This window comes from Sphaeramia orbicularis, chromosome 4 (assembly GCF_902148855.1).
Source record: "Sphaeramia orbicularis chromosome 4, fSphaOr1.1, whole genome shotgun sequence".
Classification (NCBI taxonomy): Eukaryota; Metazoa; Chordata; class Actinopteri; order Kurtiformes; family Apogonidae; genus Sphaeramia; species Sphaeramia orbicularis.
This window is the reverse complement of record NC_043960.1, coordinates 36363851-36381119: the sequence shown is the minus strand read 5'-3', so window position 1 is coordinate 36381119 and position 17269 is coordinate 36363851. Positions and strand designations below refer to the sequence as shown.

Genomic DNA, 17269 nt, shown 5'->3' with positions numbered 1-17269 from the left:
TTCAGGCTTTAAGAAGTGGAACACGGAAATAATGAGTCCATTGGCCTTTGGTTCAGACATCAGTATTTAATTTACATTATTCATAACATTTTGTATCTCTTTAAGAATTTTCTCATGAATATCTCTAAGTGGGACAAAAAAGTGCAAATTATACCAAACATTTTTTTGTTACATATAACACTGCGTACACTACACTATTGTGCACGACCAAAGTTAGAAACAAAATGACAAAGTGAGTGAGCCGTGGGGGCTACTTTCTGATCAAAGCTCTGGTAACGCCTCTGACTTACATACAGTACATACTTACATACATACAGATCATTAAGTGAGTGGCAGGAAGTAATGAGAATGATGGGAGATTTTTTTTTTTTTTTTCCATAGCAGAAATGCTTACATCATGTGAGATCATATCACATTTACAAGGAAGTGATGGCCTACATGATGGTAAGCCTACAAAACACAAGTGTGTTACAGGGGGACGGCTACGAGAGTTGTATGTTACAGCAAGCAGTGTGTTTGTCTCCATTACCAAAAAAACAAAAATTAAAAAGCAAGATCATATTACGTCAACGCTCAGCTGCGAGGAAAAGTGTGCAGGTCACTGTAAATGCCCGATAACACTTGTGGTCTTCAGTGCTGTGTTTAGGTGCACCCACCATGTGATTATGACAGATTTTTGTTCCTTTCTAATGACAAATGATTTTAATAGCTCCTTGGACAGCTATCACAGTTGTCACGGACACAGTGAGAATTTTTCAGCTAAGGTTCCCCTTATGAGTAAAAAAAAAAAAAAAAAAGAAAGGCTTCTTTTGTACATGACAAACAAGGCTCAGAAAAGAGAGATACAGTATCGTTTCAACACAGATAAATCCTTTGCTTTACATAAATAATACCAACGAGGGCAGGGGAGATACCTGTAACACTTCCATCGGCTGTCGCAAAGAAGATTGAGCAGGGTCATGTTGAGTTACTGGTAGCCCTTAAAACACAATTCAGACAGTTCCCCTCAGTGGATTAAACACTGTTACGTCAGAGCTCCACCTCTAATGCAGAAGTGTCTCACCTTATATAATGTTAAGTGAATGATTTATTTACAACCATGGTGACACAGTTGGCTACTAAATAAAAAATAAGGGTTGGCTATTGCAATGGCCAGCCATGGTTGTGATTGGCTGCTGAGGACTCCCCTGACTGCGGCAGGTTTAGGGTCGAGAGCAAACATCTTTGTGTCTTTTTGGGTCATATACGTCATTATGTGTTTGTACACCGTATGTGCATGCTTGCAATACATATATCTGTGCGATTGTATTTCGAATGTGAAGCGCACTTTAACTTGATAATAGTACCAGCCAGTGTGGGGGTTATGAGGCGATGGAGGGCTCTACTTGTTTCACAGGAGGGAGGAGCGTTCATGGTCAGATCTAGAGTTTTAAGGTAGAGGATGGGTGGTGCTGTGACTCTGGTGGTGCTTCGGAGTCTGGGCAGTGTGCAGTCTCGATGCTAGGCCAGAGCCCTGTGTGAAGCCAGGTTACAGGGGAGGGGAGGGGTGATGGGAGGTGTGGTGGGGGCTGCTGGGTGTGTTATTTGATTATCTGAGGACAGTCGCTCCAAGCTTTGGCCTTTCGCTTGGCCAGAGCCAGCCAGGCCGGCTCTGTGGACACCTGCGGAGAGTCACTAGATGGGAAGCGCTTTGACACATCCTTGACAGCAGGTGGCGACGGTGTAGAGTCTGCAATCTCAACTGAAACAGCCAGGATAAATGGAGTTAGTAAAATGTACAGGATCAAAGAAAAGATGCTGAACAGAAGAGATGCAGGCTTGTGACACAATTTAGATCAGTGGTGGAATGTAAACAAGTATTTTACTTCATGTACTGCACTTTATTTATTTGATTATTTCCATTTCATCCATCTTATATTACAGGGGTGGCAGACTCATTTTAGTTCAGGGGCCACATACAGTTCAATATGAAGTAGGTCAGACAGTGCAATGATGACATAATACCCTCTATACTTTTTTCTATGTTTTAGAGTTAAAGTAAAATTACATTAAAGAAAATGTCTACCTCCACCAACAATCTTTTAAAAATGTGATTAACATGAACAACCTGAAAAGAAAAATACATGCCATTTGACAATATTATGCCTCACTTTTTCATTTACACACGGGCATTACAACTTACAGATCACAGTGGTTTCATAAAGACACTAAATATAAATAATTCCACTTACTTCGCTTAAGATATTTCAGGTTATTCATACTTATTCAGGTTATTCACATTTTTTGTGAGAGGATTGTTTGCAAATGTGAATATTTTCATGTAACTGAACTTTTTTACACTAAAACAATAAGAAAAAATTTGTAATTGTCATTATTTCTAAGTCATTATGATAGCATTTTACTGGTCTAACCAACTTAAGATCAATTTGGTCTGTATGTGGCCCCTGAACTAAAATGAGTGTGACCCTTGACTGTCAAAGTCTTCAGTGTAATTTTTGCATTTCACAAATGGGTGCTTCTATGAAACTGGGTTCATTTTGGCACCTGGCACTTTGCCAGCTTTTTTAGACCTAATAATAAAAGAGAAATTTAGACATATTTCCTCCCAGGATGTACCTAATGATGACCTCAGATAAATGCAAAAAAATTATACTCTTGCTCTGAGCCATCCCAAAATTAAGGAATTTTTAATAAAATATTGGGACCAAAAATAGGACCAAAATTGGGACAGGAAAAGCTACCTAGGTGTCAGTGCATTTGATCTGGAACACATGGTTTGAAATGGTCTTATATACCACTATAAATAAAGACACTGTTAAATTTGATGATCCTAGTGGTTTTTCTAATCCAGACATGTGGGTTTTTCATTAATCATCAGTCTCATTCCAGCTTTTATGTGTAACCCATTGTGTCCACTCGCGTTAACGTGTGGAACCTGCCCATTTAAACACAAATAAATTGTGAGTGATTTTGCAACAGCAGTCATTTTTGTGAAACACTGCCTTGCATAATTAGTTCAATTCCCAAAATGAACCTCTGAGAGAATAAAGAGATATTTAAAAAAAAAAAAATAGTAGCACGTAATTTTTGTGTCCTTTTGACTGTGTTACATACAGATTTTTGTAAAATAAAATAAAAATGTGTTTTATCTGAAAAATAGCTTCTCTTATCTCAGTAAGTATTTATTTTTAAAATAGACGCAAAGTGCTTCCAAACTTGCTTCATAACATTAGTCTACATCTGGTTTGAATTTTTCACCCCCATGTCCTGTTTTTAGACACCAGTTTAATAGAAGCACTAAAATTCATTCCATGGGTGGATTGGACCCTTTGGTGGTTCGGGTTTGTCCCAACAGTTTATACAGCTAATCAAATGAACTCAATATTAAATATGTATGATATACAAAGTAAAACAGCAGTAAAAAGAATCCAAACCCATCATAAACTTTGACCAGGACCATTTTACTGCACGACTTATTTCACTTTTCATACTTTAGCAGATTTTGGTGATATTTTTACTTTGAGGTACTTTTAGGTTTGAATACAGAACTTTTCCTCATGTAGTGGAGCATTTTCAGAGTCTGGTCTTCATACTTCTACTGAAGCAAAAGGTTTTAATGCTTCTTTAACCACTAACAGTAAAATAATACAATGTTTCTATATTCTGCTTAAGTGCTGCAGCTAAAAAATATGTGGAGTAAAAAAATATCCATCTAGTTCCCCTAAATTAAAGGTGACAGTTTATTTTGTCTGGATAATCAATGGATATTCATTCTGGATATTCAATCTAAAAAAAAAAATCTAAAAAAAAAAAAAAAGCAAGCCTTTTCTATGGTTTAATAAGTGACAGTAATAATTCAACCATTAGCTGATAAATGTTTCTTACTCAAATAATGTGCACTGAATTGCATTTGTACTCGCAGATTCTTACCAGTTACAGAGCTGGGTAGTGTGTTAGCTTTTTTCAGCTGCTCTCTGCGTTCGAAGCGCCCCAGGAGGCTGTCGGGTCTCTTGGGCTCCTCTGGTGTCTGAGGTTTGGAGCTTGGACTGGTGCTCCCACTGCCTTTGCTTTCTGTGGGACTCACCAAAGTCACCTGCGAAAGACAAGTGGGAAGACTTGAGAATGAGAACAGTAATGATAAGACATAAAGTCTGTTCAAAGACAGTTCGGACTTACACTATCTCTCTCTCTAGCTTGTTTTTCAGCCAGTTTGGCCTCTCTTTGGCTACGCCGCTCCTCTCGGTTCTGCTGCTGCTCCCTGAAGCCCTTCTGCTTTTGGAGGGCCAGTGTGATCCATAAGGGCCCGGCCTCCTTCTCCTGGACTTTTGAACTGTCCAGGGAGTGTCTGCTCTGTAGTGACGGTTTTTCTACAGGAGAAAAAAAAAATAAATCATTTAAATGTTCCTGACAACACCACAGACACTTCCATTTAGCTGTTGAAGAAGCTTTGAAAAATAGATTTGGTTATTATTGCATTTGACAAAACATACTTAACCAGGGAGCCTTGGACTGACCATTGAAAGGAATAAAATATCACGGCCATGTTTTGTTTAATTCTATCCTACGGTTTAATTAATTTATGGCTACATTTTGTTTTGATTATTTCACAGCACAGGCATATATACAGAGACTCAGCAGATCATATTACTCTTTCTCCCCGAAGCATGAAGTCACTGAATCTATAAGTATAGATCAATAAATCATTAATGAAACTTTTTTATAATGAAAATTTAAAAAAGAGATGCTATAACAATAAACAATTTAAACATTATTTGTATATTCTGTAGTGTCGCCAAATCACTTCATGCAGTAGTTTCCTGTTCATTCATTTTTTTTGGAAAATGTCTTCAATTTTAGTGTTTTTCTTAATGTTCTTTTTTCATTGTTGCATTTCATAGACTTGTTTGCACCACTGTTGTTTGTCCAGCAGACAGAGGACAGAGGATAGCTCATTTTGATGAAAATCCAATTCCAGCTCATTTTCTACATAACAACAGTCGGATGTCTCCTTTAAAGATTATTTATCAGAGATGTTTAAATCTGTTAATATGATGGTCTGTCATCATGGTAATCTGTGTATATTTATCTTGAGGCCAAAAATTAATTATGAATCAATGAATGAAAATGGGGGAACAAAATATAACCTTTTAATACCAATAAGTATCATTCAAGCCATATCCTGACTGACGTGCTGTAGTTAAGGTTGAGTTCAGCCACATGTTAAACACTTTAACCCTTTATCAGGCAAGTGACTATTTTTGGTAATTTCCACACACATTATAAAACAATGGCAGCAACAGTTACAGTGAGGAAGTGAGTCAATAATCTCAGGTCCAATGTGGTCTACAGGGTCTGTAAGGTCTGCCTCTGCATGAACAGTGAGTGTACCTGCTTTGTTAGGTACCATGAAGTAATGGTACTAATGTAAGGAATGATGTTCAAAGGGATAATGTGGATGTGGACAGGTGCCTGGAACAGCACTTATGTTGTTGTAAGGTTGTGAAAGTGATGTTCTAATGCTCTAAAATACATGTTCCTTTCACCTTATATGTGTTTTTCTTATATTTTTTATATATACTTCCTGGGTTTTTTTTTTTTTTTTGCCATTTACCGGTAAGGAACCAAATATGGTAACTTCATTGACCTTAATTTTCTGCATAACAAGAAAAAATTTAGAAAAATGTCTCAAAAGTAATAAAGTCTTGTTGGGTCCTCCAGCAACACACTAAGGTTGAAATTTTGGATTTCAGAGTATTTCTATATGAATACCCTATAAAGGGTTAAAATGAAGTCAATGCATGTTGGCCTTACACTCTCTTATGAGCTTAAAAGGTTTCCATGACAAGATTGGGCATTAAAAGGTCACAAATAAATCAAAACATGTTTTTTTTTTTCTCCCAATGGCCATTCCAAGGTTCCTTCATAAGCAGATTGTGTCCAAAGTCTCGCTGACCTCTCCTGATGAGCTCCGTCTTTCTGTCTGTCTTCTCTCTCCATGGGATGTTGATGGAAGGAAAGAAGGACCTCTTCTCCTTTGGCTCCTCCTCTCCTTGTATCTGGCCTTGGCTGCTCTTGTGCATCTGGGCCACCGCTGATGACTCCTCGCTTCGGCCCGTCTGCTCCTGGCTTGATGAATCCCCGGCCCCTTCTCTTTGAACTGTGGCGTCTACTGATGTCCTGTGGAGCACTTTAGGTAGCGGTGATGGGGGAGGGGTCGGGACGGATGCAGTAGGTTTGGGTGACGTCGCCGGTCTACGATAAACCGGCGGCTTTGAGAGCACTTTGTCCCCTTCGCTGTGTGGGATCGGGCTGGTAGGCTTTACTGATGTCTTAGCCCGAGAAACAGCAGGAGATGCAGATGCGTGGAAGTACTTGCTGACCGCACCGTCTCTGTGTGGCGATGTGGGACTGGATTTGTCAGAAAAGACAGAGGAAGCATCAGAATCTGGCTCAATGGGAGTAAGAGGTGAAGGGACGCCATCAAAGCTGTCCCCGGCACTGTAACGTTTCTTCCTTTTCTCTGTTGACTGTTCACTGTGAAAGCGGAGGGAGTAGTTGGTTCTCCTGAGCTTTATGCCAAAAGGAGAGGGCGCATCCTCGGCGTCTTGGCCCTGGTCATCTCCCTCCTCTCTGTTTTCACATGTCTCACTCTGAGCCCTGACCTTCAACTCCGCCCCCTCAGGTTTGGCTCCGTGGCTGGGAACCAGGAAAGAGGGGAGGTCTTTGGCAAACATACACTCCTCTGACCCTCTTTCTACAATGCGGACACTTTTACTCGTCCTGGTCTGAGGTTTGCTTGTTGGAGCTGGTGAGGCTGCAGTGGAGGTATCGGATGGCGTAGCTTCCTCTCCTGCATCTTTGTCATCGACACTGAACACCTCAGAATTCCTGTTCGAATCTCCGAATTTCTTCTTTGCAGGGGTGATGGAGAACTTGGCGCTGGCAGACATGGTCTTCCTGAGGTGTGTGTGGGAAAATGGAGGCTGGTCTTCACCACTGGGCTGTGGCTGGTTTCTGCCAGGGTCTGGGTATTCATCATACTTCCCCTCCTCTACCCCCTTGAATATCTTTGATCTAATACTGGCCCATTCTGCCAGGACGTCGGCACCGGACTGGTCTGTAGAGAGCGAGGCTTCGTTGAGTGATTTGGTTTTGCCAGACTTGCGATCTGGTGAAGTCTTGCTCTTGGTTGGCGATGTTCCCTGGGCTTTTCTATCCTCTCCCAAACCCAGCAGAGACTTGCAGGCGGTGTCTTTGATCTGATCTAAGTTGACGGCGGTCCCACAAAGCTGGGCCCCTGTCACCAAGATGGCTGTGTGGGGGACATAAGGAGACGTTGGCAGGTTTGGGGAGTCTGCTCCTTCAGAGGAGGAGGAAGCCTTAGCGCTTTCCTTTTGATCAACTACAGCCCCGCTCTGGTGGCTCGACGCTGGTGTAACAGGCGTGAGATTGACCTTCTGGAAGAGAATCTGTTTTTCTCCAGAGGAAACTTTGAAGGAGAAAGGCCTCTGTCGCTCCTCCATCTCTCTCCACCGTTCCTCCTCTTTTCTCACTTTCTCCTGTGCTGCTTGTTTTTTCTTTTCTTCTAACTTCTCCTTCTCCTCTTCCTCCTTCCTCTTCCTTTCCTCTTCTTCCTGTCTGAGCTTCTCTAAACGCAGTCGCTCAGCCTCTTCCTCCTGCTTCCTTCTCTCCTCCTCCTCTTTCTTCCTCTGTTCTGCCAGCCGTCTCCTCTCTTCCTCTTCCCGCTGTCGACGTTGTTGCTCTTCTTGCATCCTCCTTTCCTCCTCTTCCCTCTGCCTCCGCTCTTCTTCCTCTCTAACCCTCCGCTCCTCTTCCTCCCTCCTTCGCCTCTCTGCCTCCTCCCGAAGCCTTCGTTCTTCTTCTTCTTTACGAAGCCGCTCCTCCTCCTGTTGTTTCCGACATCTCTCCTCCTCTAGCTCACGCAGCCTCAGCTCCTCCACTCGCTTCCTCTTCTCCTCTTCTTCCTGCCTGAGCCTCTGTTCCTCCAACTCTCTCCTCCTTCTCATCTCCTGCCTTTCCTCATCATACAGTCTCTGTTTCTTGAAGCTTTCCAGGGATTCTAGAGGCTCCTCGGCAGATGCTCTACGGTGGACATCTGTAGAAACGCCTGCTCCCTCAAAGTCCTCCTGCACCATACCAGGAATAGACACCTCTTGGAGGTCCTGGAAATGAGGAGATACAGTTAATCCCAACATTCGTGTAGTAAAAACTGACAAGTATCTTCACACAACCCTTTTACACTTATATGAAAAAGGTATCATTCCTGTTCATCAAAATCATGTAGAACATTTTTGAGCATTTTGATCTTAATTTTGGTTAATTTTCTATAAATTTGATCAGTTGTTTTAAAACCAAGAATATTTGCTACCAGCTGGAACCAAAAAGTAGTATGTTTTTCCTTGACTTGAAGTGCAAACCATAACATATCAGTGGCTGCTTCATTTACTATGAGTTGGAAAGAATGGATGGAGAAAAGTCTAAAAAAACTGGTGACGCAGTGTCAATAATGATATAATGACTCTGCTGTTGAAACCCAGTGTTTCTTGGTGATTTCATCATTGACTCAGTTTCAGGACAAATTTTGAAAATCACATGAGAACGATTAACCTTTTAACATTTACTTTGTTCATGAAAAGAGTTAAGCTTATAATACAAAAATTGTAATGTCAAACTGCATCTGTTAGACATCCATGGAAATGGAAGATGTTCTAGTTTCAAAATACACCAGTTCAGATATAGATCAACCCTAACAGGTTGCATGTGACGTGGTGGACATTAAGAGGTTTTAGGCTGTATGACAAACTAGGTGGACAAAAGCTGATTTCACCCAGTGCGACAACAAATAAACATAGCATGCTGCGCACTTTTAATACCCCTCGGCCAAATATAGTGTAAAATTCTGTTGAAAGTTACTGCCCTATAATTTAGATTAGATTGTCTTTGTGTAAAACTTATTACATACATATTTATATTTGAAAGTACTCAGATATTATAACTGCACAAGGCCATTTGACCTTGAAAAAGTAGGTAAAGGCCACCTATCTTCAGCAGGCGTCTGCTCCACGCCAAGATGCATCCACACTATAAATTTGGTGCAGATATGTCAATGAGTTCTTCAGATAATGCGATTATGTCCTTGAATGGACAGACGACAAAACGATTACAATACCCCTCGGCCAAGGGGTAATAACCATTAGCAAAACTAAAAAACAATAGTAGAAATGGGTTGTTTGTTGTGCTGGTCCACTAGACAGCACCAAAGTACCAAGAATCCTGAACAGAACCAGTTTGACAACCAGAGCTTATTTGCTGGAAAAGGCCTCAGCATGAATCAATAACAGGTTGAGTCCTGTTTGCAGAAACTCAAACCTTGACTCACGTCTTGAGTCTCTGTTGACTTATCTCCGGCTCACCTGTGTAAAGCGCCGGTGCTTGCGGGACACCCTCTGATTCTTCGGTTTAACCGACAGTTTATGCTTGGCAGCTGTGTTGTCTAGGCGAGGAACAGATGTTGGAACAGCGTCTAAGTTGATGGATTCAATAGTACCAGTAGGCGGAAGAACTCGTTTGGACCGTGGGGACTTCACTGGCGTGGTGTGTGGTCCAGGTTGCTGGGTCCCCTGCACCTGCATGTAAACCAACGTTCATGTGAAACCAGTGCAAGGCCCATCTTAGTGTTTGTACCTGGTACAGAACTGTCATGATCACCTTTGGTTCTGTTTTTGGAGGCTCAGCTTCGACCTGGGCCAGAACCTTCAAAGGGCTCCTGGGAACCTCTTCATCATCCGAACTGCCCTCATCTCCTTCACTCCTCCTCAGAGAAGGAGGCTTCTGGCCAAACTTTATACTTTGTGCTATCTGCCTCTGTTTGATGACCAAGAAAACACACATTATGCATGTAGACAGAAGGAAACAACCAACAGCTGACTGCACATCATGAGGCCCACCTGCAGATTCCTAACTTTATCTGACACGTTTTCCTGCGACATGGTGCGGTCTAAACTGTCCTCCTTCACCGGTTCCTCTGGGATAAAGATGCTGTCGTGTGAGAGAGCTCGAGCTCCGATGGCATTCAACTCCCTACACAAGAATAAGAGTGTCTAGAGTTTAGCAGTGTGTCATTGTTGTCATTTATTCATTCATGTCATTTCATGAACAGGCTGTGGTGTTGCTCACTAAATCATTTTATACAATGAAATGAATGACCTCTTTATATGCTTGTAGTTTCACCACATCAATTAAAGGCTCACAGTCTTTTACAAGCTGTGTTTGAGCTGAGCCTCTCCCTTTACTCTGCAGATCGTGTAATCACAACTTGCAGCATTTACTTGCAGGGAGCCTGTTTTCGCACTTTAACACAAGCGTGAATGAATATCCAAAATGAAAATTTGATAAAAATGCAATGACTAAAAATCTGTTGGAGATCTAAATGGTCTTTTTTAATCTCCCTGACAGAACATGGCTTGATCTGAAAAATAAAACTGCAAGAAATAACATCTGCTGCCATTGCTTGAAATCTGCAACACAGATGAGGCTCAGTCTTGTCCTAATATGTGATTAGCAAAAAAAAAAAAAAAACTGTAAAAACTGTACATGAGATGCATATTTACCTCAGATTTTGATTGGACTCCTCATCGTCAGACACAACTCCATTGCACACCTCCCCAGTAGAAAAACTGGCCTTCAGCTCTGCTCCATCAAAGCTTCCTTTTGCCTCCCTCTTCTTCTTCTTTCCAAACAGTCGTCTAAAGGGCTGGAATTTGCCCTGCCGCCGTCTCTCTGTAAGTAAAGGAAAGAGATCATAAAAACAGCTACATGCAATCACATTGTCAATCTTTATACAATACCCTCAGGCCAGATAAAAAAAAGCAGGACAGTGCCTGTGGGCATGTTTTTGTATATGTGTATATTGTGACAAATAATGAAATGCAGCGGATTGAATGAGAAGTAAATGAATCAAAATAGCAGATGGAGTGAGAAGAAAACCTTGGCTCTTTGGTTTACATTTAATCATATTTACAGGAAGTGGCAAAGATAAACAGCACACATTAAAACAGAGGGAGCACCCACAGCTGATCCCTGAAGCACTGACTGGAAACAAGCCAACCAAAGTTCACCACTGGTCAACACAGTGTTACTTATATCACATATAACCTGCAATATCTCAATCACTTGCATGTATTATCTGAGTAAGAACTGATGGGAGAACACTTTCATCGCTATTCAATTTTACACAATACAGCTAATCACTCTGTCAGATTCCCTACTGGTGATTAAAACAATTGTACAAACCTCACAAATGACAACAATAAACATCAGAGTGACATGCTACTAAGGATGACAATCTGTTAACCGCTATAACAAGGTCAATAAAACAAAGAAGCTGAGTTCACATGGCCTGCAATTCTTCTACTTTATGAGGCTAACTTTGGACTTTTGATAAAAGTCTTTATTTCTTCATAATCCTTCATGATGGGAAGTTGTAAAATCGTTTCCACAAGCCAAACTTTCTCATGTGTAAAAGGAAAAACAGAATTCTCATTGGGATCCCAAAGATCAAGACGACAAGAGGGTTTAGTTTACGTAATGTAATCTGAATATGTAAACATGTTCAGGTCAGGCTTTCACTGTAGTTATGTGACTTTTGCAGTGTTTTGCCTACGTCAGTCTGGCTGTGTGTTGTTGTTTTTGTCCGTGTGTTTACTTGTGTGTCTGAGAACTTGTGGAGCTCCACTAGATGAGCTAAGTGGGTGAGGTTACTGAGCCACAAAGCCACTCTACACCACTGTGCAGACAGGCGTTCTCAGGGCTCTGTGGGTATCCCTTTCAGAGCTATAAGTAGCAACTGGTGTGGGATTTCACTTCGGATGCTGCTCGCTATAGCAGAGGCATGATGGGAAATGATACAGTAAACTTATTTCCCCACTTGGATCCTCACAGAGAGAGTTCTTATTTTAGTGTGTGGAGCAGTAAAGATGGGTTTTGCAGTATATAAATTGTTTCTGGCCAGAAAATATAAGTGAATATGGACCTTTTTTTTTTTCTTTGACTCTGTTGTGAATGAGGAGATTACCTAAATTTCTGATTATCCTACTTATTATTTTTGATATATTAATTGTATCATCCCTAAAATATCAGTGACTGGTAGGCCAACAAGCTATGGAGAAAGTCCTCAATACTTAATGACATTGTTCAATGATGTGATGACAATATGACTTTTTCAATTGTATTGTAAATGTGGGTGTATTAGGAGACAATTAAAAAAACAGTTACATACAGATTAATTCTCCTGCTGGTGCCCCTGACCACAGTACTGATGAGGAACTGGAGTTGGTCCCTGATGGTGTTCAGGGACCAACTCCAGTTCCTCATCAAAATAAACCTTAACAATCAATCTGTAAATAGTAAAAACATAAGCTATAATTTCTGGTGGGCAAAAGTGGTAAATATACTATATGGCAAAAACTACTGGGACACATTGAATTCAGATGTTTCATTACCAACAGGAGGCTGGATACCATAATGACAAATACCATTATTGTGTATTGTGATAAATATTGTAATAAATGTTTTCATTTTGTCTTTAGGGTTAATGTTGTTTACATTATCATGTAAAACATTTACAAAACACTTTTCAAATTTTACTTAACGTTAAAATTTTTTATCATTATAATTGTGTTAAACATTCTACCTTTAGATTTCTGAAATATTCATTATGTTCTGACAATAAATAATCAATTAAAACCTACACATAACCATATGGTTTCTTCAGTTCTCACCCAGGAAGAAAAGCCTTTAAATATAAAACAAATACTGATTTGACATTTATCCAAATAATTACTGACTACTGACATAAGTATTTTTATGATGGTGATATTTTAAATCAACAGGAATAGGAGGTCTTACAAACTGTTGGTATAATGTGTCCAGATAGTTTTGTCATACAGTTCTTTTTTTAATCTAAAGGAGTGATTTTGCTTTTGTAAATGGAATGATGCATTTTAAAACATTTCCCTGTGGTCTACATAAACTGTAAATGCTATGCTTGGGTCTGAATTCTTCTTTAATTCAACTCCACAGGTCCATCTTCAACCCTATTTCTGAGTAATGACACCAGAAAGGTTGTTTTGAGCGCTGGCCCTTTAAATGCAAATGAGCCACTTCACACCCCACCCCCTCCAGGTTGTTGGCTGTGCTGCTCTGTTCCATTCAACCAACAATTGAACATTTTAGGTAATTGGCTAAAAGTTTGGACATACTATCAGTTTTTACTATAACTGCTGCTGCTGATAAACAATTATAGTGTATTTGGAGAAATGTTCGCCAGAAGTCCTGACCTTACATATGCAAATGTCATGACGTAACTATTATAGATGTAACAAATTAAGAAGGAATTAAAACGGGCTGTAGAAATCCACTCGATTTTTGCCAAAATTAATATAATGATAGTTTTGCAGCACCTGGAGGGTTCAAATTCAAACTTTTTGAACTATTAGGGTCCAAATACACAAATAAATGTACCAAAGACTAATAAAAGTGGGTTTAGCAAAATATGACCCCTTTAACCTACAATCCAAAACATAATTCTATTTACACTCAGATATGATAAATAAAAGAAAAGCCTTAACACTTAGCCCTCTAAATTTGGGAATTTTAACAAGTATGAATTCAAATGTTTGCAGATTCATTTTTTTAAAAAATGTCTTGTGCTAAACGTCTGAGGATAATACTTTTTTTTGTATTCCTTAGAAGTCTGATTACAGTTTATTTAACAAACTATAATTAAATGAAAATATAAAGCAAAATCCTTGGCCCACTGGTTCAGCTGGTTCAGCATATACCAAATGGGTCTGAATTTGACCTGTGCCTTCTGCTTATTGTCCCTCAATCTCCCCTGATTTTCTGTGTCACTTGAACTATCATTAATAAAGAGTAAAAGTATAGACTGCTATGTATTCACAATGCACTGATAAACACTGTTTATTTATGTATTATTATTTATTATTACTGTTTTGCCTGTCCAGTACTCATACACACCCACTGTGACCCTGTCAAAGTACAGTGTGTGATATTATAATGTGAGATTGATGCTTTTTTCCTGCAGCATCCTCTTCTACCATCACAGCCTGTTCTGTGTTTTCACTCTGGTACAAAGCCCATAATATAATGCCATGGGCTTCCTCACACACTCATGCATGAAACGAGACAGGGCACTTTTTTCAGCAGCGTAGATGATTCCATGTAGCAGCATATCGCTTGGATTAACACTACTGTTCACCAGTTCCTACAGAGACTTTTTTGACCCTAGTCCTTTGCATCCAGACTCTCCCAGGTTCTTCTGGTGTCACATTCTTGCCATCAGATCAAGGAATATGTTTATCTGTTAAATACAAAGTAAACTGGCAGTAGAGAGGAATCTACAGATGATGAATGCTCACCAGGAAACACTCAGGATGTTGTAAATTAAAATCAAATCATACCTACAGTATGCCAATCTGGAATTCATTTAAAACCTTTTTTCTGTTGTATTTATCACAGATTCTTTCCTGTATTGATAATAAAGTGTAATATTTCTGCTAATCTTTCCTTCTCAGGGCCATTCTACCCCTTAATCTCCATCTGTCCTGTTTAAGAAGATGAAAAGCAGAAGAAGTAGGTGATCAAAGAAGTTCCCAGTCAAAAACATGAACACCACACACCACTAGCATGTCTAATGGCTTTTATAAATCTCTTCTATCGAGTCAAATCCATCACCACACCATGCAGTTCTTAAAGAGACAGTGAAGAAACAGTCATCATTTTATCCTCAGGTTGTTAAACTCCAGTCTGTTGTTTTTTAAGCACTGTCTCTTTAAGATGTGTGTAAAAGCACTCAATTTTTCCTATTTACCTGGGCCTTTGGATTCGGTTACCTCTAAATGCATGTCATGCTTAGTTTCCGTGGCGTCCGTTGCCATGGTCACTGCACACCTTGGCTGTAGTGAGAGGAGAAGGAAGTGAACATGGGGATGCTGTTATCTTAACTGCAGGGGTAAAAGGAGCAACTATGAGCCTTTAACTGAGCGAAAGAAGAGAAGATACATGAGGAAGGGGATCAGACCATTTACCGAGCCTGACCTGAGATGCAGTTTGACTTTTAACATATCTCGCTTTTTATTTTGCTTGTTGTCTCCCCTAACACTGTCATCAAAAACTTAGCTATGTTACTTGAGTATGATAAAGCATGATGAGCCCTGTGGGGCCACTCTGCTTGGATTATTGGCAGAGAAAAACAACTGAAAAGCCCTACACTAAGGGCTAAAATTATACTATCTTTTAGGAGCTTAGTACAAATATTCACTGCGAACAGAACAACCCTTTGGTGTAATTAACAATCAGTGATGGAAAAGGTAAGAAGTCAAACTACAGCAAAGCAACTGTAGGGAGAAGTGTACTTTAGTTAACAAAAACTCATACAGAAGTCACATTGCTGAGGAAAAGGCAACTCAATTGCACTTACAGCAGAATTTCAAGGTTGACTGAAAGGTAGTTTTCAAAAAATTAAAACTATAAACTAAAAATGGTAACAAAAAAGATTAGTATTGTCTAAAAATGGGCCTGTTGTACTAATGATTTCTACAATTATGACAGCTAAATCAATCTCCAGTTTGATAGGATAGGATCAGAATGAAAAATAAGATTGTAAAGCTGTCAAAGGGGTTTAAATACAGCAGAGTATAGAAGGTGAAATGAAAATCAAAAATCACTCTTATCCTTTTATTGGACAAACTTCATCGCATGTAGTTACACAACACAAACTGATGCAGTTGAACTACCAGGAAACTATTGCATAATACAGAGTATCAGTGTGCAAGATTTAACAGCATGTAGTGGTTAAGCTGCAGATTCAAACTGAATACCCCTCACCCCACTTCCCCCTGCAATGGCTGCTAAAAAACATAAAAGACCTTTATCAGAGCCAGTGTTTGGTTTGTAAGTTTTGAACTTTCTACTTAAACTATTAACACTGGTTTGCACTCAAACATAGGACTGGATACAACCCTCAATAAAACAGATTAATAGAAAAAGACCATTCTCAGTTCCACTAGAAACTGTTCTCTCTATACATATAAACGTCTCATTCTGAAATAACAGAAAACAACACATACACTAATATATACACTAATGAAAACATATTCACTATTATTATATACCATATCTACCTTTAGATCCACCCAAATCCCTACACAGTGGACCTTTAAACTACTAGTTTAACAACATGCAGTTCACTATTCACTAACTCTGCTAATGATAAGCCATAAAGGGATGATGGGAATAATCACACCAGCCACATGGACCACCGCTTGTTTTCATTTCATAAACTGACAGTAACCAACAAACCACAGACTGCATCCTGCGTCTGTTCATCTTAGAGTCAACAGTCAGCACCTGCCTGCAGCACAGCGGAGCCAGAGGTTTTCTGATGTACTGCGGAAATGTGTCGTGTAAAACCATAACTGCCCAGGCCGGTAGAAGAATACAAGAGTGTGTGGGACAGTACTGAGAGAGCCGGAGAGAAGCCCGCTGTCTCCAGTGGGATCAGCATGCCGTGGGCTTCCTTCCTGAGGGTGACAGAGCCGGACAGACTCTCTCAGAAATGTCTCGCCAAAAAGAGGCTCTTTGTCCCGTCTGACTCCAGCCAGCACAGAACAAGGAGCAAACAAGCATGTTTGGTAGTAGGAGTGTGTGAACACAGTCAGTGTGTAAGAAAAGGATGGACACTGTATGTGGTTTTGTCTGCTGGTTACAGAGGTTTGTTTGTTTGTTTGTCTGTTTAGTTACATGTGTTCATTCTTCGAGACAGGACTTTAGCAGTGAGGCTACCAGTCCTAACACCGAGCAGGTGTCTGTGTGTGATGTGTGTGCTTTTGTTAGTGTGTAGTCCTGCTTCTGCTGAAGACAAACTTGGGGCGTACAGCTAGTGATGGGATGACAGAAGCACGAGGAGCAGCCATGTGCTCTACAGAAGCAGAGAAATGCCTTTGACGAGGGTACAGCTGCATCATAGTATGGCGGTGGCATAACACGATGCTGCGTTGACCCAGCAGCTCAACATCATTTGATGGTGACACAGCTCTGCACCAGAGCAGGCAGGACAACTACCAGAGTCCAATGGCATAGCTTTGTGTTGTAGCGGTGTGGTGTCGACCAAGTGCCATAACCTTACAGCACAAGTAGCTTGCTGACAAAGCAGACAGACGAACGTGGC

The 17269-nt window shown here is 40.3% G+C and overlaps 1 protein-coding gene across 6 annotated transcripts in view; it reads right to left on the bottom strand.

Annotated features, from left to right (window-relative positions):
• Positions 1–51: 51 nt before the first annotated feature.
• The window catches only part of cracd (capping protein inhibiting regulator of actin dynamics), a 28480-nt gene continuing 11262 nt past the window's right edge, over positions 52–17269 (bottom strand). For 5 of the 6 annotated variants that reach the window (XM_030132967.1, XM_030132966.1, XM_030132972.1 and 2 more), the window contains exons 2-9: positions 10632–10800; positions 9969–10101; positions 9730–9885; positions 9435–9647; positions 5954–8183; positions 4177–4367; positions 3931–4093; positions 52–1741 (exon numbers count right to left, since the gene is read on the bottom strand). In XM_030132967.1, coding sequence (XP_029988827.1) covers positions 1581–1741; positions 3931–4093; positions 4177–4367; positions 5954–8183; positions 9435–9647; positions 9730–9885; positions 9969–10101; positions 10632–10800 — 3416 coding nt within the window. In that variant the 3' untranslated portion in view covers positions 52–1580. Of the gene's footprint in view, positions 1742–3930; positions 4094–4176; positions 4368–5953; positions 8184–9434; positions 9648–9729; positions 9886–9968; positions 10102–10631; positions 10801–14911; positions 14931–17269 lie in introns of those variants that run through there. The other variant, XM_030132968.1, reaches the window with a different exon arrangement.